A 27,735-nucleotide genomic window follows, 5' to 3' on the forward strand; every position below is an offset into this window, starting at 1 on the left:
AGAAAAAATCACTTATTAGAATTTACTAAGAACTGGTGTGGCCAAGAATGAATATTCATACATGCAAGCTAACAACAGAGATTATTGATTTGTATTCTATGTTAAGTCTTGCCGCATTAGTACCTGTAGTATCCAGTTACATAAACACAGCCATGCTGTTTCTGTGTGGGATTACCAATAACAGTGGAGAGTCAATTATGTAAACAAATATGGCAGAGGGGTATTTGTATACATAGCTTAATATGTGACACCAAACAACTAATAAACTATACACCTGTGAACAAAATGCTCTAATAGAACAATTTTGACATTCAGATAATCAACCCAAGTGTTAATCTGTGGTAATGTAAAGGTTGCAGCACAACTTATCTCCATACTAATTTGGCACGAGTCCAGTTTTGCAATTCTTCTTGCAGGGGATATTGTAACTAGCTATGAATCTTTATCATCAAGTGATGCTCTCATACACTTAGCTATTTACAAGCTTGGTTAATTCTCTTTAAAAGTAATTTCACCTTCCTTTAACTTTTTCTCAGAGTGAATTAAAACTATGTACATCTAGAATATGTCAAAAATTCCAGTACTTTCTGTGTATGTTAGCATGCTGCTATATAGTGTAACCTAACCCTCTGTATCTGTATCATATAACTCATGATAGATAATTGTATCACAAGACAGATTACAAGTAACAATATTGATATAACAAGTGATATATTACAACATGTTAGGATGTGCACAACACAACAGATAACCATAGGACAGTCCAGTACAAGATTGATGAGGTCATTAGTTCAGTTCAGTGGAAGATTTGAGCATTGTAATAGCTCGCTGTGACTCTTTCAGAACTTTGTCTGGTAGACTTATTCGACGTTCATCTTCCTTACTAAATGTACGTGGCCACTTATCTTCAAAGCTTTCAGCATATTTTTCCACCACAGCCTTCAGTTGACACATGTTCTCTACACTTGTTTGTATTATCCATGACTCAGATAAGTAAGCAAGGTTCTTAGTATTTCTGTACCTGAATTCTAAATACAGGTGTTTTATTTGTAAATTGCCTGGTCTATCTTGAGACCAATCTCCTCTCATGACATTAGGGAATGGTGAAGGAATTTGTGATACAACAATCTTTTCCTCTGGAAGCTTCAGCTCTTTTGTTGGTTTGGACTTTCCTGCCATTGATTTATCTGAAGATAACACCTTCTGTTTGGATATATCAAGCACAGCCTGCTGAAGTTTACGGTCATGAGTGATGGTTAATATTTTATCAGATACTGTTAGTTTTTGATCTAATGAGGCCTTAAGAAGTGATGCTTTAACCCTCCTGACTTCAGACTTGACATCAATTGAAGTGGTTGGTATTTCTGATGTTATTTCCTTGATATGTTTGTCCACCTTTTCTTCATCAACCTGTATGCAATAACAACACAGTAGAGATATTATGAGACATCATACATAACTTCCATGATACAAATATGTTGTGATATAAAATTACAAACATCGTACAGTACAATAGTACTGTATCATACAGTACAGTAGTGAGTCAAAAATCTAGGTTAGGTGTAATCAAGGTCTAAAATGTCCACAGAGTAATCCCATATAAATTTTCAAAAGAAAATTTCTTATTCAACTGAATTTTCTGCCTGCCTGCTTACCTGCCTGCCTGCCGCCTTCCCACAGTTGCAGGGCTGGAGGCCAAATGAAGCAGTGTATATGGCCACTATTTTATGCCACAATAACAAGCTCACCAGTGGAATATGTCTTTTGGGGTTTCAACAAGTGTGTCCCCACTACGCTTTGTGCTTCCTTTAATTTCAATCAAGTTGGTCATCATCTTCTTCATGCAATAAAGTCATATCTGAATGTTAATTATTCATATTTATCCTTTCCTTGAGAAGCAATTATTCAAAACATTTATACTATGGTAGATCTAACAACGTTAAACATTCTTACAGTTGTCCTGTCAGAAAAATATCAGTCCGGGTAAAAGCGGTCCAGCCCAACCAAGTTAGAATGCTGTAAAAGTTACTGGACACCTGTAACTTCATGATAGGTTCAAGACTATGCCCAATCTTGGCTGGCTAAGAACAATTGAGCATGGAGATCACACCATTTAACAATCTCAAACACAAAGACCACACCCCTCCTAGCTTGTTGGTTTAGAGAGACCGACTTGAGATACTCTAATACAGCAGTCACCCTAATAGAACAGTTTCATGTGTATAGTTATATACAAACTAGTGTATTTAAAAGTTAAAAATGAAGTAGGGATCAATTTGATAAAAAGTAGTGAAACAAGAGATGAACAGGTGGTAAAATTCCTACTTTGGAATTGAACAAAATGATTGCCAATGAAGGGATTTTCTCACAGAGCTATGCTGTAATAGCATCATTCATCTCTTGTTTCACCACTTGTATCCCTACTTCATTAAGTACACTAGTGGACATTTAATCCCAACTTCAGTTATATCACAGGCTGTGTATGGCTGAAGTGCATACATACACCAATATTAAATTTTTAAAAATTGCTAAACCCATGCCACCATCATTTTCATCACAATACTTAGCTCATATGTGGCATGTGCCTTTATGGGGTTCTGGCAAGTGTCTTCCTTCTACATCTTGCTTTTACTTTAATCTTCAATCATGCTGGTTGACTTCTTCTTCATGAAATGAAACATATCAGGCATTAATTTTCTGTATCAACCCCTAAAGCAACGCTCAGCTGCATTACAAGGTATTACTGGTAGACAGTTGGAGACACTGTACCTGCATGATATGACCTTTCATGAACTGTCTGGACAATAACAATTGAGCAACCTAATCCAACAGATTGAGGGACATTCCCAGCTGTATTTATAGCCACTGACTATTAAATACATGTCTCTTAACGCTTAGACACCATCAACATAACACTGTTTTTGAAGGATTGGTTGCATAAGTAACACCAACTATCATATCAAAGTTGACAAAAGTTTTTGATAAGTTGTCCACCCACCTAGAAGAGTCCCAGTCACTTTTCAACCCAATATCCAAGAGGAACTATCGTATTTGACCGGTTAAAAGCCGCGGCTCATATAATATCCGCCCCCGGATAGTAGCTGTTCCACAACCTAGAATCATTGTCATAAGAGCCGCCCTTGGATAAGAGCTGCTGCTTGTATCTGAACATACTGTTGCAAGTGTTGACTAGACATGTTTGAAATAAAAACCAGGAAAAGGAGTTGTTTTAAGCCAGGAAATAGTGTTTTTGAGAGTAGTTAATATTAATGACAGTATTCACAGATGATTAAGCAAGGTCAGCCACTCGTGAATCTGCATGAATGCCACGGGCTGCTGCCACACAAGCCAATAGTAGCTGCCCTCAGATAGTAGCTGCAGGGTTTTGCTTGCTGAAAGTTATAGTAGCCGCGGCTATTAACCGGTCAAATACGGTAATCTAAATGGAAAATCTGGGTGTAACTTGAAAGGTTGAAGAACCCAATCACTAGCATGGTTACTGTTGGTAAGCCTAATGGTAGCTTCACACTTTGCAAATACCCATATAATTTTCTATTTAATAATTGTTCTTGCAACCCCACACCCACAAATTTTATAAGTAAGTAGTTAAGTGTACTTAATTAGTTTTGTGAGTATTAGGCCATCTGTAGGGACCCGCCGATTATGCTGGCATAATTTTGAGCATAATAGGTACCTAAAAGCATTGAGCGTAATGCCAGAATAATAGGTTAAATATTTGTACGATAGTGTAAATTCTTGCTGTAAAAATGACAATTGCAAAATAAGATCGATATACTCTAATAGAGCAGTCGGTAACTCTAATAGAACAATCATCAAACTGACTGTTCTATTAGAGTATATCGATCTTCTCTTACATGCAGGCATGCAGCAAGAATTTATTATTTGTGTTCCAGCCACTCATTTTTTTCTTTCTATATAGTGTTAAACTAGTAGCAAAGCATATGAACTAAGGCATGAACATTGAGCATAATCGAGCATAATAGGTAAATATTTTAAGCATAATAGGTGAATTTTTGAGCAGTGCAGCATAGCATAATAGGTAAAATTATGAGCATAATCGGCGGATCCCTAGCCATCAGTGGTATTTGCTGGATTCTAATTTAGTTCTTATTTTTTGTATACACAATTTTGTAGCCATGCACTGTAAAGCATAACCTGTTTTAGACAATTCCAGCTATAAGTTGCTCTACAATTTAATATTATTGCTGCTAGATGACCTGATTTAGTTTTGATAGATAAGGTGTCCAGGTGTACCAAATTTATTGATGTAGCTTGTGTGATGGACCGCCACGAGGTTGACAAACATAGAGAAAAAAAAATGAGAAGTATTTGGACTTGGAAATTGAGCTTCAGCTATTGTGGAACACCAAAGTTGAGTTGGTTCTTTGGTGGTTTGGGTTCCCTACATGAAAAAACTGTTTCGAATTTTGAATTCCTACAAATAACTGAAATCAGTATTCATCAATTACAGAAGACAGTGTTGCTAAGGACTGATAAAATGTTAAGGAGACATCTTTCACTCTAAAGTTCAAGTTGAACTCGTCAAATCTCCTATAGGTATGCTTTAAAGTATATATATATATATGGTATTATTTAATTAAACATAATAATAATAATAATTATTATACAACCAAGTACTAAGAATAATACGAAATGCGGTTAAAATTACGTCATTAATAATGAATGAATGAATGAATAAATAAATAATAAATAATGTTTGAGAATACTACAAGGCCTAAGGCTTTGCACTCACCGGGAATAGAATCCATGTTGTATGAACACATAATCGTATAATGGGTGAATGTTTCCGTGGAGGTGATAGAAATGTACGACAATTCTATTTAATGCTGATCAAAACAGCACGTGATATACCCACTACCAATCGAGCAGATTCAAATGGTGAGCGAATTATTGTTCAATTGTGTTTAAAAGTGTTGCCAGCTGGCATACTAAGTCTCAAGTCACCATGCCAGCTGCCAGTGGATGTGCTCTGTGTATCAATGGCTGCAGGACACCTGAATAGGTTTGACATGCCAGTGCACAAGGACAGGTATGTTTGTTTGTATTGTAATGTACATATGTCTTGTATTTTATATTTTTTCTGGCTTGCTAGGCTCTTTTTTTTTTCTTTTTTCTTTTTTTGGCTTGCTAGGCTCTGGTTGGTTTGGTTGTCTGTTTGTACTAATGTATTGTAAAGAGCGTGACATATTTTAAATGTTTTCTTGTATTCTTGTACATTTTGTCTTTACCTAGCTTACTAGGTTCTGGCTGGCTTGGCTGTCTTCCTTTATCTGGTTCACCTGCCTTGCATACTCCTACAGTATTGTGCATCTCCTGTAGGTTGTGTATGGATATAGTGTGTACCTCATCACTGTGCTATTGCCACACCATTAACGAATTGTATTTAGCTACCGATGACCTCTAGTCGATGTTGATACTGTGCTGCATAGTGGCTGCATAGCTGAGTAACTTTTATCTTCGGTAATGTCGCTAATAATGTATTGCTGCATGCAATACTGTAATAATGTATAGCTCTCTCCTTTATGTTTTGTACACATCACTAGGGGGGTTGTCGCGTTAGTGTATGTACTTAGTTGTATGTGATGCGGTCCTAGTAATAATAATAATAATAATAATAATAATAATGGTTACCTATAGCCGTTTGTGCCGTTTGTGCCATTCGTTTGATGAAACTGTGTTTCATATATTGAGCTCATGTCCTGTTTTAGCTCCCACTGGATATTTACAATGGCACAATTCTGTAGCTGCATTGATTCATAAGCATATATGTGAGTATTATGGTATACCTACTTGTGAAAAGCCATGGCTCTACAGTCCCCAAGCAGTGGTAACATTTAATCATATTAAAATCTTGTGGGATGTTGATATCAGAACTGATCGAATCATTTCAGCTCACAGACCTGATATTGTTATACATGACAGTTTAGAACGCTCTGCAATACTTATTGATGCCAGCAGATGTGAACATCATTGATACAGAACGTGAAAAGATCTTAAAGTATGTTGACTTACAATTGGAGCTACAAAAGATATGGAACCTTAGATGCATTAAATTTATTCCTATTGTGTTGGGATCATTTACCCCTAATTTACCAAAGAACTTGGAATTGTTACCAGGAGTACACAAGATAGGCTCTTTATTGAAAGCTGCTTTGTTGGGATCAGCACACTTAATGAGAAGAAGTCTAATTGACATTGCTATCCCTGGTGACTCATGTCTATTAGCTGAAAATATTCTAAATATATTGACTTGAAAGTTTAAGTTTGGAAGGCTAAGCGAGTATCAACCATTCCTATAATTGTTGGGGCATTGGGATCTATTCCCACTGACTTATCAGCCAGTTTACAGGAACTTGATTTACCATCTCATCTAATACAAACATTTCAAAAGACAGTTTTGTATAGCACCACCTCAATAATCAGGTGATTTATGAGTATTTGACTTTTTGATGTACTTGTTTAATTGTTGTAATGTAGCTAGCTTTTTGTTTGTCTTTGTACCTACGTTCTTGGTTAGAGCCAGGTTTTTATTATCAGTATTTGTGTACACTGTACGTCATTTACTGTGAAATTCATGAAATAATAATAATTATTAATATCAGCTCCAAATGGACAGAATTTAATCTCGGCCATCAACATGTGAGCACTGCCACTAATACATTATACTGCTGGAATACTGAAGTGGTCACTGCTAGAACTAAAACAGCTGGACATTTTCACTCGAAAGCTCCTTGCTTTGTATATATATATATATATATATATTGATGACATTGACAGATTGTATATATATCAAGACAAAATGGTGGTCACGGATTGCCTTCAGTGGAAGACACAGTGTTCCATGAACAGCACTCTTTGACTAAGTATTTGGCTAGCAGTAAAGAGCCTTTGTTGCAAGCAGTTTTCCAGTGTGCTGAGAGGTCTTCTCCTTTCGAATCTCCATCTAAGTTTAAGGCACAGAGGAAACAGCACAGTTGGAGAGCTAAACCATGCATGGTCAGTTAGCCAGGGAAATTGATGGTTGCATTACTGTTTCACAACAATGGAAGTGGTTGCTCAATAGTAATTTGAAGAAAAAAACTGAAGGCCTCATTATGGCAGCCCAGAGCCAGGCCATCTCTACTAACTGCATCAAAATAAATATTTTTCACCAGCCTGGCTCTGCCCAGTGTTGTCTGTTTGGGTTAGATGTTGAGTCAGTGGATCATATATCTTGGGTAGCTGTAGTGTTATTGCCCAGACACAATACATGATAGTGTTGCAAGGCTGATCCACTATGAACTTGCAAAACTAGGGGAATTACCAGTTGAAGATAAATGGTGGCTTCATGATCCCCATCTGTACTGGAAAATTCTATGATGAAGATCTTGTGGGATTTACTATTCAGACTGACCAATGCTTATTTCATAACAGGCCAGATATTGTATGTATCAACCATCACCAAAACTGAGACATCCTTTATAATTGACATTGCCATACCTGGTGATAGCAGACTCAACTCAGAAAATTAACGAGAAATGTGAAAGATACACAGACTTGAAGATAGATACAAAGAATGTGGAATGTGTGAACTAAAATTATACCACTTGTGATCGGCTGTCTTGGGTCTGTTTCAACATGTCTAGTCACACATCTTCAGACTTTAATGATCTGAATACAGCTTTTTAGCATGAACCTTATACAAGAAGAATGATCAGCTGAATGCCACAGAATTTTCAATCCTAGACGTCAATTCTGGTTTCTGGCAAGTTAAGCTTGACTCTTGCAGTGCCAAATTATGTCCCTTTAACACTATTTGGACGGTACATGTTTACAAATCTTCCATTTGGACTGCCATCGTCCCAAGATGGTTTTCTGTGTCAGACATGTTTTATAACATCAATGGAGTTGAAGTTATTGATATGGGGAGAAAATGACAAACAGCATGACAACCGATTGAAATAAGTTTTGGAAAAGGCAATTAAGGCATAGAAATCTCAAGCTTATAATGCCAACTAAAAATGCAAAAAATCAACTATATTGGCCATATATTCAGCAAGGATTGTTTGAAGCCTGATCCTATAAAGACTAGAGCTATGAAAGACATGCCCTGTCCTACAAGCAGAGAAGAGCTCCAGGTATGTTAACCTATTTGGGTAAATGGCAAGATGAACAGCAAAACAGTTTTACATCTCTGAAAGAATTAATCACTGAAGCTGCAGTGCTAAAGTACTTTAACCCAGAGAAGCCCACTAAACTGTCTGTTGATTCTAGCTGTAAGTGTTTGGGAGCTGTTCTCTTACAAGATAACCACCCCATCGCATATGTGCTTACACCATGCCAGTAAAACTATGCTCGAACTGAGAAGGAAATGCTTACCACTGTATTTTGCTGTAACAAGTTTCACAAGTATGTCTAGGGGATGCCAGTCAGAGACAATCGTATAAAAATCTACTTTACCAGGGCCTGCCAGATTTTAAAAGATGATTATGTCAATTCAGAAGTACCCAATCGATCTTGTGTATCATCCTGGAAAGTAATCGGTGATCGCAGGTACTGCATATCAAAAGTATTTATCATTCTGGACATTCCATGACCAAATATGTTGCAATGATGGGAGTAGTTTTCAAGGGCGAAAAGACAATTATTCCGAAGGCAACTTAACCAGGAATGCTATCATTAATTAGCAGATCTCATATGGGAATAGAAAGTGAAAAAGATGAGTCAGAGATGTCCTGTACTGACCAGTCATGGCATCTCCATCATCTCATCATGTGGTATTTGCAACACATACTAAAGAAGTAAATCAAAAGGACCTCTGATCTGTCACAGTGTGCCATGGGCATAAGTAAGTGCTGATAGAGTGTTGTAAATCACAGTTTTCTCATCATGGTATACCAGATGTCCTGATAATGGACAATGTTCTGTAGCCATACATTACAATCAGCAATATCAAATTGATCATCACACCTCCACCCATACCACCCCCAATCCAATGGTATGGCTGAGAAAGTTGTGCAAACTGTCAAGCAATTCATTACACAATGGAAAGGACTTAAATTTAGCATTGTTGGAGTATCAGAACACTCCACGGTCAGATATTATTGGCTCACCTGTTCAACTCTTAATGGGTAGGCAAAAAAAGACACTTTTACCCACCATTAGCACCTTACTACAGCTTAAAACAATTATTCCCACCATGTACAGTTCAGAAAGAGCTTGTCCAATGCTGACAGCAACAAAAACTATACGATCACCAACATGCAAAGCCATCAAAACATCTTGGTGTTGGAGAGCCAGTACTCGTGGCAGCCTAAGATAGCAAATGGAAACCAGCCAAGATTGCCAGTGTTACTGGCCCTCGCTTGTACAATATTGTGACACCACAAAGAAAACTATCATACAATACTATCACAGAAACAGATAAGATTTGAGGAATTTAGCATCAAATGCAAATATCAACATAAGTGTTGATGACCAATTATATAGTCCAGATAGTGATACAAATGGACCAGTCATTGTATCCCCTGAAGTTTATGAACCTAAGCCACCTGCTAAATGGTCCCAGCACTAAGATGCTTGCAAAAAACTACCAAGACCCCAGTTAGGTATGCAGACCAATTTCTGCAACTCTCATGCTCACACTGCACACAATTTGTCATTGTTAGTTGAACTTAGCACTGTAATTAAGTTTTGCAATTGTAGCACAGCCACTTACCACACTCCTTTTTGTAACAAGAGAGATTTAATATAAATAGTGACACGTAATTGTACAATACGATGTTTAACATATGACTTTCTAGAACATTTTAATCAATCTACTACATGCTACATCCACCATAATGTTGTTCTATTTTGTAACTATTGAGATTGAATCACATTACATCAATGTTCCAAACAATATAATTTTTTTTGAAAGTTACACCCACCATGAGTAATATCCAAGGGATTTTCCACTCATAATATGTAATATATTTCATGACCTCATATCACATTAGTATATTATAGCTACACTTGATTGTGGTTGTTATACATGTTGAGCTGCTTGAATTTATTAGAATGATGTCTAAAGATTACTAGAGTGTTGTCTTTGGTGATCGCAATCAACAGGATGTTAGGAAATTGCTCAAGGTGATGATATAAGAGGCTGACACATGCTGGATGTTGGGAGATTACTGAAGAAACTGTGTAGGATTTGCTGGCACTTAACAGGTTGGAAAAACTGTGAAGGTGATTGTTACACTGTTAATGTGTTCAATTTACTTGAGATATTCAATTAGTGAAGAGTCTGGTTCAGTGAAATAACTGTCACTTGTATCATGTAAAGAAAAGTGTAAAATATTTGATCCTGGTTGTTACACTATTAATGTGCATGCAGGGTGTACGTTTTAAGAAGAGATTGGATGACCAGGTTAGTTTAGTGGACCTAATCAAGCATGTGTGATTGATATTTGTAGAAGTCTTTCAACATTACCGATTGTATCATGTCTTTCTAGAATAACACTGAACCTTTGAAAATTTCTAGTCTGAATATTAAAACATTAATGACCCCATGATGTAAAATGGATTCTTCAATATGATCAACCAGTCATTTTCCAACTGGCTACACAAGTCGTGTACCAGATCTTTACTTTAAGCAAAGGGTCAGGCTAGTATAAAGTATAAAGTATTTGAACACAGGACACTTGGAATTCATTTACCAGGATACGGGGTGTTGGGGGATTGCCGAAGAAGCTGGTGACTTCTGGAGAAGCTGGAACATGTACCAGGTTAACATAAAATGTGAACCTGGTGAGGTTGGTTTTAGGGTCTGTACCTTTACAGTATTGGCAGCAAGTTGTTTTGGCTAGACAACTGTCTGACTAAACTATACACTGTTACTGCAACTTGTCATGATCATGTGTAAGTGACTAATTATAGTGGACTATCAGTAAACAATACATTGATTGGTCCATTACTTAACTATACGGATGTTACACAGCATCATGGGCGAGCCTTAGCTAGAGACCATCCGTATTCGTTACGTAAACTTTTGGGAATGGTCATATGGGTCGGATGTACAGTTGAACAAACACTACTATAGGGTGGCTCGCCAATTATATTGAATCATAACAATCATGGTTCTGGTTTTCTGGACAAGGGTAAAGACAATTTCCCCATTTAATAATACATCATCACAGTATAGGGTAACCTATCTCACACAATTTTATTGGTACAACTTACCGTAACAGTACGAAGCATTTCTACAATGTGTTGAATCATTTGAGGTCTATCAACTGATGACTTAGAAATCTCATTTGTCAAGTACAATAGTTTTTCAAGGAATGATTCATGGTCACAATCAGGGTCACACAAGCTAATTCCATAACAACAGAGAAATGGTCCATTGTGTAGTTCAGGTGGTATCTTCACCTCAATGAAATACTGCTGAACTTTCTTGTGTTCCTGTATGGATATGCAACTAGTAACAACATGGAACTTGACACCAGAGAACATTGCTTAGCTTGTATAAATGTTAACCATAGCTACAGGTGTAGTAACATTGTCTATGACACAACACTAGGTTTTGCAACAATGATTCAGTGACGTAGCTATAACCTTACAGACACTTGGTTGCTAAGTCAATCAGTTGTTATTGGTTTATAATATTCATGTGGACAGGTCAAACAATATATGGTAAAGGTCAACAATAACAAGTTGCACTCACTTCAAGTACAAGCTCCATCCGATCATGTAAATAATCCAACAAGTCTTTCATCTCTTTTGCCTATAGTAGTATAATGACAAGTCAGCTGTTTCTATGTAACATGTAGTACACTAACTTCATAATCTCTTTGTATTATATCCCTCTTCATATCATGACAACACATTATCTTAAACATGCTGATGTAGCACATCATAGTGTAACTGAAATATTCTATGTTGAGAGTAGCTAGTATGAAGTTGACAACATCCTACAAAACATTTAAATTATGGGATGTGGAATATTCACTATTATTACCTGTCTCAATCCAGTAGGTTTACAGTCCCCACATAACATTGCAGCTGTCTTGACAACATCTGACAAGTCCACCTGTTGGTCTTTGTGATATGCCACAAGAATACAACCAACCTGCAAATGGTAAATGTGTATTACAGAAAGCAGTATAGACGTTTTGTGCTCTGCTGGGAATCTATTAGTTGTTTAATACACTATTGAAAACTATACTGCTAATGTTTTATGACTGTCAACAGAATTAACACGAACTATTAAGCCTTTCCTTTAGCTTAGTATCACTTTAAAAATGCATAACTCATGTCTAAATTTAGTGACGGGCTAGCTAAGCCAATATCACCACCATGGTATACCGTATAAAAGCCCAGGCCTTTGTTTCCTTCTCAACATTTTTGACCCAGCCTGTAACGAATACAGTGGAACCTGTCTATCTAGAACATTTTGGGACCCAGAATTTTTGGCCACTTCTTGCATAAAGGTTTTCCTCTTTCAGAGGTAAAAAATGTATTAACCAGACCTGTTGGGACCAAAATTTGTCCTTATTATGGAGGTTTTTTCTATTGTGTCCTTAATTCGGGGAGTTTGTTAAGAGAGGTTCCACTGTAGGACCTTTATTTGAGACTGGGTGTTTATTTTGGATTGTTCGTCAAGATTACCTGGCAGGGGTGTAGCTAGCTTTCTGGATTTCCCGGGCACAAGGTTCAACTGTCCCCATGCAAACTATTTAGCAAGAAATGCGAGCCCATCTCTGTGGACTCTTTACACATTTGCTTTCGAAAAAACTGTTGAAAAGTGCATACATGTACCTAACTAGCTACTATACACTGCTGTTTGTGTGGCTTAATTAGGCTATGATACTACTACATGAAAAATATAGAAGCTAAATCTAACAATGATTGACTAACTTAGCCTCCAACCCCGGATTTTTAAAAACTTAAGTGTTTATATATCTATGAGATCCTCAGGGAGTAATAGCTACACATGAAAACTATTTCCATTAATTTTACAATTCTCCCAAATTCGCTACTATTGATTCAACTGGTAACTCTATACACAAATACATTTTTTATCACAACCTCTCATACAGCTATTCGCGAGCATTCCACAATGTGTGACCTCACCAAATCACAGTAGGCCTCGTAAAGAATTCCAGTGTATATCTCCGGGTGTCTTTGCTTTCGGTTCAAAGCAGAATCAGCGAAGATAGCATTGTATCCACGTTCTACACAACGAATTTAAAGCGTAATAAGGGGTAACCTCAAATATTACCCGACAGAACTCACCATCAATGGCATGTGAAAAGAACCTTATAACAGGATACAGCCAACCAGGAGAGTGTAAAAATTCACAAAACTCAGAAGTCGGGAGTATGGGTACATCGTGAACTGCACCACCAGTAGCCATCTCTATCAACTGCAAACTGAGTGTGTGCTCTGGAAGGTCGGGCAATTTACCCAGTCACGTGTAATTTGATGACGTAAAATAGTTGAGCTGGCACGTGTCCTCGTAGCTAAAGTGCTCCACAACTTTTACGTGAGGAAAAGGTCGCGCTCACACACTTAACTGCTACTCCTTTCTTGCTCTTCCACGTTCCCAGCCCTAGCTACCAACGGGAAAGACGTCCCAGTAAACAGTTGTATACTGGAAATAATACTAGTGATGTCACGTGACTGCACAAATAAGAACTTCTTAGACCTTCCAGACCACATACTCAGTTCATCAGTAGGGATGGCTACTGGTGGTGCTACTTACAATGTACCTGTACTCCTGACTCCAGAGTTTTGTGAATTTTTGCACTTTCCTTATTGTTATAAGGTTCCTTGCTCATGCCATTGATGGTGATTTGAGGTCATCCCTCATTAACCTGTAATGATGCTTTTGTTGTCATATAGAATATGGATACAATTCTGACTTCGCTTATTGTGCCACTATTGACCAAAAGAAAATCGAGGAGAAGTTCAGAATCATTAATGAGACCTAGCTTCTGTGATTTGGTGAGATTTAGAGCTGGTAGGATTGTAGTTGCACACAGAAATTAAAGGGACCATCAAAGTTCTGTTATGCAGTTTAATAGTAATAGAGAAAGCATATTCTCTTTTGTCATGCATATATGGGGAAGGGCTGGCTCAACTTCATCATATAGGGCAAGTGTAAGTGTCAAACTTACTTATGCAAAGGTCAACAGCGGATCATTCATCATAACTGCATGGAGTGTTGGTTCTCTTATTGGCTGAGATACTTGCACTCTGCTTTGTACCATTAATATTAGCTAATATCTTTGATCCCCTCCCATAAATTCTGGGAATTCTTTTGTGTAGCTTTGATTTGTGTTAACCTGCAGGAAAGGTTTAATTGTTTGTTACCATGATCATCACGTGTGCTGTTGACTGGCTAGGTTAAATTATAGAGCAGTTTAGTATTTGTGTACAGTTTTTACTGGTGTTTAACAATCAACTAATAGTATTCTCAGAGTGTGTGCAGAATGCAAATTCTATACCACGTCCACCACCCACCACCAACCAATACTCATATTTACAGGTGGACTCGTCAGATGCTATCAAGACAGCTACAATGTTATATGGGGACTGTAAACCTATTTGAGTGAGACAGGTAATAAGTCACATCCCATAACTTAATGTTTTGTAGGATGTTGTCAACTTCATACAAGCTACTCTCAATGTGGAATATTTCAGTTACACTATGATGTGCTACAACAACATGTTTAAGATAATGTGTTGTTATGATATGAAGAGGGATATAATACAAAGAGATTATGAAGTTAGTGTACTACATGTTACATAGAAACAGCTGACTTGTCATTATATTACTACTATAGGCAAAAGGGATGAAAAACTTGTTGAAGTTTTTGCATGATCAGATGGAACTTGTACTTGAAGTGAGTGCAACTTGTTATTGTTGACCTTTACCATATATTGCTTGACCTGTCCACATGAAATATTATAAACCAATAACAACAACTGATTGACTTGGAATCAAGTATCTGTAAGGTTATAGCTACATCACTGAATCATTGTTGCAAAACCTAGTGTTGTGTTATAGTCTATAGACAATGTTTAATTTTGTAACTGGCTATGGTTAACGTTTGACTACAAGCTAAGCAATGTTTTCTGGTGACAAATTCCATGTTGGTACTAGCTGCATATCCACGCAGGAACATGAGAAGGTTCAGAAGTGTATCAGTAAAGTGCCACTTCAACTACACAATGGACCATTTCTCTGTTGTTATGGAATTAGCTTGTGTGACCCTGATTGTGACCACGATTCATTCCTCGAAAAATTATTGTACTTGACAAAATGAGATGTTTGAGTCATCAGTTCATAGACCTCGAATGATTCAGCACCTTGTTGAAATGCTTCAATCTGTTACGGTAAGTTGTGTGTGATATTTTCTGTGAGAAAGGTTATACTGTAATGATGTACTATTAAATGGGGAAGTTGTCTTGTTGTCTGTCCAGAAAATCAGAAACATGATTGTTATGATTTCATTATAATTAAGTAACCTAATGGACCAGTCAATGTATTGTTTGCTGTAGTCACTTACACATGATCATGACAAGTTACAGTAACAGTGTATAGTTTAGTCAGACAGTTGTCTAGTCAGACAGTTGTCTAGCCAAAACAACTTGCTACCAGTACTATGTAGGTACAGATCACCCTAAAACCATGCAACCTCATTTTCCCTTCATGACAGCTTGCCAGGTATTTGTTAGGTATCATCAAGCCCGAAAATGGCTACAGAGCAGTCCAAAACTTGTTTCTATGGAGTTTGTAAAAAAATTCTAAATTATTTTTAATAACTGACTAACTAACTAAGTGGCTCCTTCAGCCAAGCATAACTCAACAATGGTTAAGGCTACAAGATTGATTTTTTTTACTGTTTGACATCTCTGGCCCAAGGCATGTCTTTTGGCAAGTGCTGCAGGGGCTACATACAGTGACCTGTGTCCTTGTGTGTCCCATTTATTTTTCTACTGCCACATAGGCACTGATTTGTGGCAACATGTGATGGCTTCAGTGCTAGCTAGCTATTGCGAGAATCATCCATAACTCCTATGGTGACTGGATTGATTGCAGCGATGCTTCTGGTACTGTTCTTTATTTTTAATGCTGTATGACGGGTTGAAAAAGAAGTATAGTAGCCATTTCACTTCTCAGTGATTGATATTCAGGATGTGCATTCAGTCTGTAATAACTTGATTGATTGCTGAGGCAGTTCTCAAAGTGTTCCTTTTTGTAATTCACACAATGGGTGGAACAAAGCTGATAGCAAAGCAGAATGGCCACATTGATACGCAAACAATATTTGTATCCATACTAAGCCACTCACCTATTGTGAGGTAAATCAGTGCCATTTTGCACTGTCTAGCTAGTTAATTTTCTTTTTCCCCTTATCTGAAATATAAAGACATTATATTTCTTGCTTCTTTCTGTTGATTAATACTATGTCATATCTGGAGTTTCGGCGAGTTTCAGCAAATCCTCCGTGAAGTTGATGACTTGAAATCCTATCACAAATAATTGTTTTTGAAAAAGATTACCTGGACATGGTTAGTATTGTCGTATCAATACACTGTAAAAGTTCAAGAAAATTATATTCTTTGTAATATATGCATGAATTTATTATTAGGATATTGTTAACCTAGTGACAGGTGTAAAAACATGGCTGACATGTATACCAGGATAGTGAAATACTTTTTCAGAGCAAAAGCAGTGGAAACAGCAATTTGAAGGATTTTATTGGTCACCACAATCTCTCTAGCACAACACAATTTCCTGTACACATGTAATCAAAGAAATTATACTTCAACCACTAATTGAAATGATGTCAATTAACAAAGAAAAAACAAATATAAATGTAATATGACATCACCTCACACAACTACATGGAGCAACAAGTCCAACACTCAGAATGAACTACTGGACAACTTATCCTAACTTGGTACGTGTGGTAGTGACTTCCACCAGCACCTCCAGAGGTCAAGGACCCTGTACATTTAACTGTGCAATTACCAGGTTCAAATATTTCACACTTTATGTTAACCTGGTACATGCAACATGTGCCAGCCTCTTGATACAAGCTCCAGAAGTCACCACCCTAGCAACCCCCAGGCATCCTGTATCCCACTAAATAAATTCCAAGTGTCCTGTATAGGGCTGCACCGATTCCACTTTTTACCGATACTTCAAATACCAAGTACTCAGCTGGGAAGTATCTGCAAGTACAAGTACCGATACAAGTACCTTAAAGTAGCTACTTCATAGTGCACACGTTTATTATATAGTGCATTTCATGGTATTTTTGTACATGTTTTCAGTATGGTTCAAATGAAGTAGCCAATCAAGATTCACAAAGAATTAGGCCCCTATTTGGTGATTATTAGTTTCTCATCCAGTCTTTCTAATTATTTTGATGCGGGTGGGAGGGAATTACCATTAGGCCATTATAGTATTAATACAATGATGTACAGACCTTGTCCAAATTGTCTTTCTTTCCTCCCACAAATTAACATTGGTTTTTAGTTGCAATCGTGCTCTATCAACTTCATCATAGCTAGCAGGATTTCAGTAGACTTGAAAAACAGTCGAAAATAGAATCCACTGCAGTAATTTGCCAAGGCAACAACAGTACTCCTGGTGCACTGTAGCATTAATTAAAAAACGCCATCGTGTTTCAATACAAATTATGACGGTTTGGTACCACATGTTCTTCTGAGCATGATCAGAGTAAATAATGGCTTACCATGCGGTAGCCTAAGAAGGATGCAGGCAGTGGATGAGAAACTAATAGTTACCAAATAGAGGCCTTAAGGAAGTCACTGAAATGCAAACCAGTGAATATTCCAGTACTCTTCTGGAGAAGTGTAGACAATATCATAATGATGCTTACAAAAACACAAATATTCTAATACTGAAACACCCCGTCACTTCTACCAGATTGCTCTATTAGCATTATTGACTGTTCTATTAGAGTATATCGATTTTTTCTCAGTAAAGTGTTTTCACATGTAGGTTTCAGTATAGATCAGTAATTTTGCTGGTAGTTATTAGTGTTACACTTGATGCTTTAGGCATCCACTGTGCTAGTAAAATAAGCAAGTACAAACGAACGTTATTTTATTCCCACACGTGATAAGAATCGGATCTGCAACAATGTCCCAGTGCTTTGTCACAGGGTCGCTTTACATACCATCACAATAAGGTCTTGCATTGTTTGGCCACAGAACTGTCCAAGTGTTTCACAGGATCATATGTGATATCAATATATGCTGATTTACCTGGAATGCGGGCAAGTGACTGTCCCCAGTCAACAATTCCTCCTTTCTTACTTATTACACCATATTGGCCTGATCTAGTTATTTTCAACCAGAGTAATAACTCAGTGGCCGTGCTGGAGCTAACTTGTCCATTGGACTCGGTTCAAAACCTTGAGTCTGACTCTGCAAGGGAATGTAAACAAGGGAAAAACGAATACCAAGAAATACAGTCTGAATTTGATCGACTGGGAGTTCGTTGTTTTTACAGCACAATTGAACTAAGTGTATTAGGTCACTACCTATCACCTTCTTTGTCCTCCTTTCCAAACTGTACTAATTTTGTTGATGAGACCACCATGATATCTAAGTCAAGCTGCAGGAGAGTTTTTGACTTGGCAGCTTAAATAGCTATCTCTGCTTCCAGAAGAATATTTTTGGCTAAGGATTGCTCTGAATGGACTCTTGAATGTTGACACTTGATTAATTATACATATATAATATTATATTTTTGTAATTTTTTCCCTTGCCACACCCACTCTTGGGGCATAGCTCTGTGAGTGGCAGTGTGTGTCTGAGGACTCACCTCACATTATTGTTGTTGTAACACTCAATTTTCATCAATAAAATGATGGCCTCTCTCATGGCCGATTCTGATACTTCATGAAAACAGCAGTATCGGCCCGATACTGATACCGATACTAGAATCGGTGCAGCCCTAGGACTCCTGTACATTTGGTTTAGGGTTATACTGAATGACGTGATGCAATTGGCAATGTTGAAAGACTTCTACAAATCATGCATGCTTAATGCAAACCCTGGATTAGGCCCGCTGCAATAACCTGGTCCTCCTCTACACCAGTCTCCTGACATGATTGGAATACCCTGCACATTAATAGTGTAACAACCAGGATCAAATCACTTTTCTTCTCTTCACCTGACACAAGTGCCAGTTGTTTCACTGAACCAGCCTCTTCACTAATTGAATATCTCAAGTAAATTGAAACACATTAACAGTGTAACAATCACCTTCACAAGTTTTTCCAACCTGTTACAAGTGCCAGCAAATCCTACACAGCTTCTTCAGTAATCTCCCAACATCCAGCATGTTTCAGCCTCTTTATACCATCACCTTGAGCAATTTCCCAACATCCAATCTATTGATCACCAAAAGCAACACTCTAGTAATCTATGGACATCCATCATTCTAATAAATTCAAGTAGCTCTGTATTACATGTACAATATTTATAGCAACCACAATCGAATGTAGCTAATGTGATATGAGGTCATGAGATCTATTACATAATAAGAGTGGAAAATCCCTTGGATATACGGTGTAACTTTCAAAATATTTTATTTGGAATGTTGATGTATATTGTGATGCAATCTCTATAGTCATGAAAACAGAACAACATTATGTCATGCAGTAGATTGATTCAAATGTTCTAGAAAGTCGTGCACTAAACATCGTATGTTTACATGTCACTATTTATTACATCTCCCTTGTTACAAAAAGGAGTGTGGTAAGTGGCTGTGCTACAATTGCAAAACTTAATTACAGTGCTCAGATCAACTAAAAATGACAAATTGTGTGCAGTGTATGCATGAGAGTTATGGAAATTGGTCTGCATACCTACTGGGGTCTTAATAGTTCTTTGTGAGCATCTTAGTGCTGGGGCTATTTCAGCAGGTACCCTAGGTTCATAAACTTCAGGGGATACAATGACTGGTTCACTTGTATATCACTGTTTGGATTATGAATACCAAAACAACCTAGCTGTGAAAAAAGGGTATGGCCTCAGGGTGAAAGAGATGTGAAATCAAAGGTGGTGGTCAAGAAATGGCTGTGATGGTAGGCTAATGGCAAAAATTTTAATAACAACAATTCAGGTGAATTTGTGTTACCTTCTCCAAGTTTCACTAGGATTTGGTACCAAATTCACTGAATTGTCATTATTAAAATATTTGCTATCAACTTACCATCACAGCCATTTCTTGGCCGCCACCTTTGATTTCACATTTTTTATCCTGAGGCTGCATCCTTTTTTCACAGCTTGGCTGTTTTGGTATAGATATCACTTCTTTTTGTAATTTTGTATACTCCAAAGCCAGCCTGTGGCCAGCTTTGGAGTTTGTTAAAGGAGGAAAAGATCAAGTGCTAAATTCTGTGGATATTTTATATGATTTTTTTTACTGTATGAAAATTATTGTGCATGTCCTCTCTGCTATACAGGTTGGCTTACAACTTGGATGGCTTGTAGCAGAAATCTCTACAAGGTAACTTGACTGATTTTAGCTGAACTCTCTACAGGTGACTTGATCTCGGTAACTTGTTTGTAGCTGAGGGGTGAACCTTTCACAGGGTGCTTTTGTTTGTAGTTGAATTCTCTACATGTTGACTCGTTTGTAGCAGAACTCTCTACAGGGTGACCTACAGGCAACTTGTGTAGCATATGGATATTATGGGACAGACACTTGCATATAATATTGTAGCAGTGTATGCGTATATGTATATATTGTATGGTGTGCTTTTGTTGGAATATTATTGTTCACATGGAAAAAATTGTTGGAGCACTCAGTTGATCCTCAGCTACAGAGCAACACCTTTACCCTGGTGTGGGCTTAGCCCAGCTGAGCTGCTTATGTGGAAGAGGATAAGAACAGATATTCCTCAAGCATAGGACAACTTAATCCCCAAGTGGGAGTATATTCAGAATTTCAGACAATTAGATGATTGGGTGATTTTTTTCACAGGGTGAACTCTCTATTGGGTGACTTGTTTGGGGCTGAACTCTTTATTTATTTATCAATGCTGTGAAAACTTCAAAAATGAAGATCATACACAGATAGCTAACTATAAGTCCATAGCAATAGTTTTGTTGTGATAATTTGAAAGATTCTGTTGTGGTGCATTCGACAATGTGGCATGGCAAAGAGCTCCCTGATCTTGGTGATGACATTAAGGAGTACTTGTAGGTGTCTGTATTACAGAACAATTCAGATAAACTGAACATGTGGCTTGATCTGGTTTGCAGTTGATATTTGATAGTGTGATGTCTGGGAATGAAACTCTGTAATATATTCTCAGGGCCGGAGCCCAGAGATTCTGAGTGGTCAGGCCATGGACTGCAATGGAGGTCATAGTCATGCACACTACATTTTATTGATTTGAAATTTAAATCAGATTATCTACTGTAATCTTGTTTGTGTGTGATAGCTACAGCATGCATTAACATGCTAAGCTAAGGAAGTCTGGGGGCATGCTTCCTGGGAAAAATTTTGAAAATACATGTTCTGGAATGGCATCTGGAAGCTATTTTACATACATGGTCTCTTTCTGCTTTTAACACCAAGAATATATCTAGGTAGTTTTGAGCTACTGTATACCAATTAATTCAATTTAATATATAGCTAGTAGCTAATTTTACTTTCATGATACAAAGTGAGTTTAGTTCTTGAGATACTGAAGCAATTTTGATTGTAATTGTTAATACATAACATGCATTATCAATTAGCCTATTGTGCAATTCTATGCAGATGGTTCACTGGAAAGTAATTTTAAGACAATTAAAATGGATATAATGGCTTAGATCAACCAGACTGAACCAGTGTAATAAGAGTCAGTATTGATGAATGCTCTATTAGACTATCACGATGACTGTTCTATTAGAGTATAATGTGATGACTGCTCTATTAGAGTATCTCGATCTTTTTGCAAATTCAAGTGACTGAAAAGTGGTCCGGCCAGGCTCCGGTCCCTGTATTCTGATAGTAATAGGTGTTCTGTTTTAGGATGTCAGAGCATTATCAAACTAAACTGGTCTCTACGTGATTCAAGTGATTCCCATTGTAACTCATTTAGCATCTGCGTAACACTGGCATCACATGTACTCTCCTTTTACATATGTAGCTTTACATTTCTGTACTTTCTCCAACTTATTCTTATCATTTATTAAGTGTGGACTCCAGACTGTGGTGGCATACTCAAGTTTAGGTCATACCAATCTCTCTACAGGGTGACTTGTTTGTGGCTGCAGGGTAAACTGCTTGTAGCTGAACTCTGTACAAGGTGACTTGTTTGTGGCTGAGCCTTCTACTTGTTTGTAGTTGAAATCACTACAGGGTGAATTTTTTATAGCTGAACTTGGTGATTTTTTAAACTAAACTCTCTCCAGGGTGATTTTTTTAAAACTGAACTCCACAAGTGAATTGTTTGTGGTTGAGCTCTCTTCAGGATGACTTGTGTGCAGTAAAACTCTCTACAGGGTGATTTTTTGTAGCCAAATCTCTATAGGGTGACTTGATTGTAGTTGAACTCTCTATTGGGTTCCTTGCTGTTAGCTGAACTCTCTATATGGTGACTTGATCGGGACTAAACACTCTAATAGAGTGACTCATTACCATAGGTGGCTCCAGGATTTTTGGCGACTGGTTTCTGATCAAAAGCATAGCTAGATTTTAGGTGAAGACCTAAGAAAAAAGGGTCGACACCTCCTAAGAATGGCTATTCTCCACTAAACAATATTTTTATCACTGCTAAAGCACATAAAAATCTTTTCATAACTTCATAGTTTGCTACACTACTCTGAATACTGTGACTGCTATATTAGAGTGACTGACTGCTCTATTAGAGTATCTTGATCTAAATGTGACCGGTTTCCAGAAACCTCAGAAACCCCCCTGGAGCCGCCCCTGCATTACGTAGCTGAATGTTCTATTAGGGTGACTACATTATTAGAGTATCTCGATCATGCACTTAAAAGACAGATGCCTGTACAAGGTGATACCCTTACATACAATCCATACAGTTACAAAACAACAATTACAATTACAAAACTATAAACAGTCATAATACTCTAGAATAGAAACTGTTTCAGTTTTGATCTGAAATATTTAACATGGCTTTGAGCTAAAATGTCCACTGGAATAGTGTTCCACAAGAATGCCACGGATACAAAAAAGAGTAACGAAAACATTGATGGTAGAGGAAAACAGTTTTAATGTTTGGGAGTGCGACTTTGTACACAATTTATTGAACTCAACTAAATCTAGTACACCCCTTCCAAATATCATACAAAATTGATAGTGACAAGAAATGCTGTCTAGACTGTAGGGACGGCCATTGCAGTTCACTGATACAATCATATTTGATGACTTAGATCGTTGATGTAATTGTGGATTCCAGGTGCTACAGATCCAGCGGGCTGCTCTGCGTTACACTGATTCAATTAATTTAATGTTTGTAGAAGTAAGTGCTTTATTACACCTAGTTGACTTTCGTAGTGTAACTCAGTGGTTTTTAATCTGATTCCTTGTAGACCACTGAAAGATTGCTCTATAATAATCTACCTATCTATGCATTTTCAGCTGATTCCGTAAACTAGTTTGCCTGGTAGGCATGGCAAGTAATCCTTATTTTCCTTAACGAAACTTGATCATATGTTTGTTACACATGGTTGGCATTTTTGTTATCTCCATGGCTGTTAAGTGCGATTTCTTTCAAATCATAAAAGATTTGCACTACGATGGTTGCTCCATGTACAGACCGATTTTCAAGTCATTCCTTCAAGTGGTTTACCCTGTGGCCATGACAAAAAATTGCTATTGCAGTTTTTGGAAAACTGCGTATAACTTCCTTGTTCTTTATCCGATGTGTACGAAAGTTGGACTGTAAACATGCTGCATTATGCACTTACTGCCCTCTAAATTTGAAGAAAATGGACTAAAGCATACACGAGTTACAGTAAGTATTTCAAAGAAAAGAAGAAAAACAAAGAAACTTAAGACAAACGTTGAAAGCACATATCTCAGTGATGGCTTGGAAGATTTGGCTCAAATTTGAAACAGGAAGTGCCCCACCTCGAGGGAGTTTCCATAGCAAAAATGGTTCATTTCTGGTCAAGCACTATCAAAGCTACGTATGTGTGAAACTTTGTTTTCTTGGTTCCTATAAATACACACTTGTCTGTCACTCGCCCGCGCTGGCTGTACTTGGCTGCATGACTTACTATCGTGTGTTATCTAGGAAATCATCAACACTTATGTCGATATTTGCATTTGATACTAAATTCCTTGAATATTTTCTATTCCTGTGATAGTATTGTATGATAGTATTGTATGATAGTATTGTATGATAGTATTGTATGATAGTATTGTATGATAGTATTGTATGATAGTATTGTATGATAGTATTGTATGATAGTATTGTATGATAGTATTGTATGATAGTATTGTATGACAGTAATGTCCTTGTAGTGTCACAATATTGTAAGAGTGAGGGCCAGTATTACTAACACTGGCAATCTTGGCCGGTTTCCATTTGTTATCTTTGGCTGCTATGAGTACTGGCTCTCCGACTCCAAGGTGTTTTAGTGGCCTTGTCATAGTACAATTTTTATTGCTGTTGATATTCATAGACATCCATCTGGCTTTGGTAGAATCGCGTCTAGCTATCCTAGAATCTTTCTTTGTAGCTTGAACAATGGACTTTGCCTTAATCCAGTGGCCTGCAGATTGAGCCATGAGTACTTGGCATTTTTGTCGTTAATTTCAAATTTTTCGAGAATTTCCCACTATATGGCATAGTCACTACCATCACACATATCACCACAGGTCTATTTTATTACATATATTCAGTAATAGCAGGTGAAGGGAATTGTTAATGTTTTGTACTTACACATTTTCAGACAAGTGGTTTTCTTCTTGACACATCACAGATCTCAGTTGTGGATGCTTACACCAGATCATCAGAATCTTGAACATCAAACACTTTCACAGATCTCCATCATACATGTCTGCATCAGATCATCAAACCATCTGTCCTTGATAATGTAGTAGCAATGATAATAATCAGCTGCAGTGAAAATATATATAGTGGTCAAATACTGATACATACAATACAAGTACTTGTTCAATAGCTGTATACAGTACTTCTAGATCTGTATCTAAAACATAACACATTAATGACTACACTATACCAAACCACCTTCAGGAAACTTACCTGGATGTGGGCACCGAACAGTTATAAATGCTTGTGTTAACCAGAATTGACAAAATCTGAGGGTGCCAAAACATGGTAAGCAGAAGATACTATTGAAAATTAACATATCAACAAAGTATGAATGTGTAAGCATAGAACTACTCACATTAGTACTATACAAAGCAGCCAAAAAGTGATGAACTATGTATGAATGCTTACTTATCTGGCTATTTAACATTGGACCGCTACGTTTTGTGTAGGCTATGGCAATAGGATATCTGATGTGTACTAAATGATGCTGTGTATCAAAAAGGCTCAGTTCTGAAGCCGCCTTGCCAATTTTTGTTGTTGCATAATATCTAGATAGTTGCTATTTTCACATAAAAACTATCATTCCCACAAGCAATCAAGCTGAATGTCACAGCATGGTGAATACTACACAAAACTATACACTAAAATGGACTTGCATCAGAAATGTCAAAACACATACGTAGCTATGTTATGTCCTAAACTTATTGAAAAATAACAACGCAATAAACTGGAGTGTACCAAGCTAATACTGCCAAGGTCAAGCAGAATATATTTCTATAAAAACACTCCAGTTAGTGGTAAGCACCTCATACTACTCTGCCTTCTGTGTTTACCCTCCAGTGCTTAACTGGTAAAGTTGATATACACTCAGGCCATGGGTATGTGTTTTCACAGATTTTTGGATCAAGTTTTGGAACTCCATGGATTATATACATACATCAAGAATTGGATTACATGAAAACAAAGTGCCATACCAAATGCACACATACAGAGGAGACTCACTGAATGACATGCATTCCACACAATCATTAATAATCTCTTAACCTGGAACTTTAAAAGTTCTCAAGTGGTTAGCCCATTCTTTGTCTTGTATCTCATCCCTAAAGAAGATTATCAATGGAAAGGAGTACATGCAATAGCTCATACATACAACTTCATAACCTTCAAAGTTATCCAGCTAACCACAGCCTTAAACTGGCTGTGGTTAGCTACATAAATCTCACGATCCACGTTGCCTTAAAAGCTCCTGACGTTACACTAAAACTGACTATAATAAACAAACACAGGTAAATTAATGCTTGCCTCTATTGTAATTGGGTAATTGGGTATCAAAAGGCGGTAGACTAAGAAAGTCGGGCAACAGGACGATGGTGTCACAGTCTGATCTGGAAGCCATGGCAGAATTTTGGGTAGGCCAGCTCGAGTCGGCACAGCTCCTTCTCCCACTTCTTCCTTTTCGTGTGTGCCACCATCACGCCAGGTATCAGCTTGGTACCTCACTCTTCTGGCTGTATCTTCTGGCTGTATCTTCTGGCTGTATCTTCTGGCTGTATCTTCTGGCTGTGTCAGTTGCATCTTTGTTCAAAGTTACAACTAACTCTTCCATAAACTAGAAGCATTAGTGCAATGATGATGCACTGTTGCCAAGTTTTCCGTGAGCAATATGATGGCAGATAATGACTACCGGGTACTTGGTTATAGGTAGACTAGATATAAGTCAGAGTAGTCATGCAGAGTGCATGAGCCGGCCCCTTTCCAGTATTTGGTAGCTAGCTACCATGGCTGCTTGACACGAGGCTTGACATCTCAGTAGCAATCCGCACATTTTCATAACCGTCAGCCTCGTTTAGTGGTACACATTCATCAGTAATAAAATTCTTAGTAACTTACATTGACTGCATTTAAAAATTCAACAGTTTTACACATGTTTACTGTCAATGTAAATATATGGATCCATTTTGTAGTATGTTACATAAAATAGTGCTGCTTTGTTTGGCCCCCAGCCTGGCAACTGTGGGCAGGAAGGTGGGCAGGTGGGCAAGCAGGCAGGTGAGTGAGCAGGTAAGCAAACAGGCAGGCAGAAAATTCAGTTATAAATTAAGTTAGTTAAAAATTCAGTTATAAATTCAGTTATTCAGGCAGGCAGAAAATTCAGTTGAAAATTTATAGTTTAGGGTTACTCTGAAGACATTTTAGGCCGTGATTATATACACATAACCAATACTGAAGCTGTCATGAAGGGAAAATGAGGCTAGCTGTAGAGTGATATTTTTGACTCAGAAGAGCCCAAAATACATGGTCCCTACTATACAGAACTACCATCAAATATAGCATTAAAATCAAGAAAACACACAGAGCCAGATATAGAATTTTTAAAAAAAAGCACTGAAACTTGAATTTTTGTCTGCCTGTCTGTCTGCCTGCCTGCCTGCCTGCCTGCCCACCCGCCCGCCCGCCCGCCTGACCACAGTTGCAAGGCTGGAGACAAAACAAAGTAGTGCACAGCCACCATTTGTGACCAGATCTGTGAAAACTCGACACAATTGTGCAAGCCTAAATTAAGCTTAACATGCTACCTTCATGACACATCAGCATTGAATACAATGGATGGAATAATTGCATATTTAAAATCAAATCCATAAATTTTTGAATGCTT

The 27,735-nt window shown here is 37.5% G+C and overlaps 1 protein-coding gene and 2 long non-coding RNA genes across 4 annotated transcripts; 1 reads left to right on the plus strand and 2 right to left on the minus strand.

Annotated features, from left to right (window-relative positions):
- Positions 1-640: 640 nt before the first annotated feature.
- Positions 641-13,489, minus strand: LOC136248857 (uncharacterized). The gene is made up of 7 exons (XM_066040679.1): positions 13,300-13,489; positions 13,138-13,238; positions 12,023-12,133; positions 11,844-11,975; positions 11,729-11,788; positions 11,245-11,466; positions 641-1,410 (listed from the first exon to the last, which is right to left on the minus strand). Exons 1-7 carry the CDS (start codon positions 13,418-13,420, stop codon positions 787-789), a joined length of 1,371 nt encoding a protein of 456 aa, XP_065896751.1. The 5' UTR covers positions 13,421-13,489; the 3' UTR covers positions 641-786.
- A 1,177-nt stretch (positions 13,490-14,666) lies between these two features.
- Positions 14,667-15,325, plus strand: LOC136248860 (uncharacterized). The gene is made up of 3 exons (XR_010697851.1): positions 14,667-14,794; positions 14,853-14,912; positions 15,189-15,325. It is a non-coding gene; the product is annotated as an uncharacterized lncRNA (long non-coding RNA).
- Positions 15,326-23,065: 7,740 nt separating this feature from the next.
- Positions 23,066-27,507, minus strand: LOC136248859 (uncharacterized). Of its 2 annotated transcripts, none has more exons than XR_010697849.1 (3): positions 26,382-27,507; positions 24,966-26,336; positions 23,066-24,861 (listed from the first exon to the last, which is right to left on the minus strand). It is a non-coding gene; the product is annotated as an uncharacterized lncRNA (long non-coding RNA). The 2 variants fall into 2 exon arrangements; XR_010697848.1 differs by having other exon boundaries at positions 23,066-24,903.
- Between the last annotated feature and the right edge of the window lie 228 nt (positions 27,508-27,735).

The sequence above is a fragment of the Dysidea avara genome, chromosome 3, assembly GCF_963678975.1.
Source record: "Dysidea avara chromosome 3, odDysAvar1.4, whole genome shotgun sequence".
NCBI classification, from domain to species: Eukaryota; Metazoa; Porifera; class Demospongiae; order Dictyoceratida; family Dysideidae; genus Dysidea; species Dysidea avara.

What these genes read in the sequence shown, in the direction of transcription:
- LOC136248857 (XM_066040679.1), bottom strand. Translation starts at nt 13,420, where the DNA reads ATGGCTACTGGTGGTGCAGTTCACGATGTACCCATACTCCCGACTTCT. An exon ending in CTTTTCACATGCCATTGATG is followed by an intron (nt 13,239 to 13,299) that starts GTGAGTTCTGTC and finishes TTCGTTGTGTAG; the next exon opens with AACGTGGATACAATGCTATC. An exon ending in AAATGCTTCGTACTGTTACG is followed by an intron (nt 1,411 to 11,244) that starts GTAAGTTGTACC and finishes TATTGCATACAG; the next exon opens with GTTGATGAAGAAAAGGTGGA.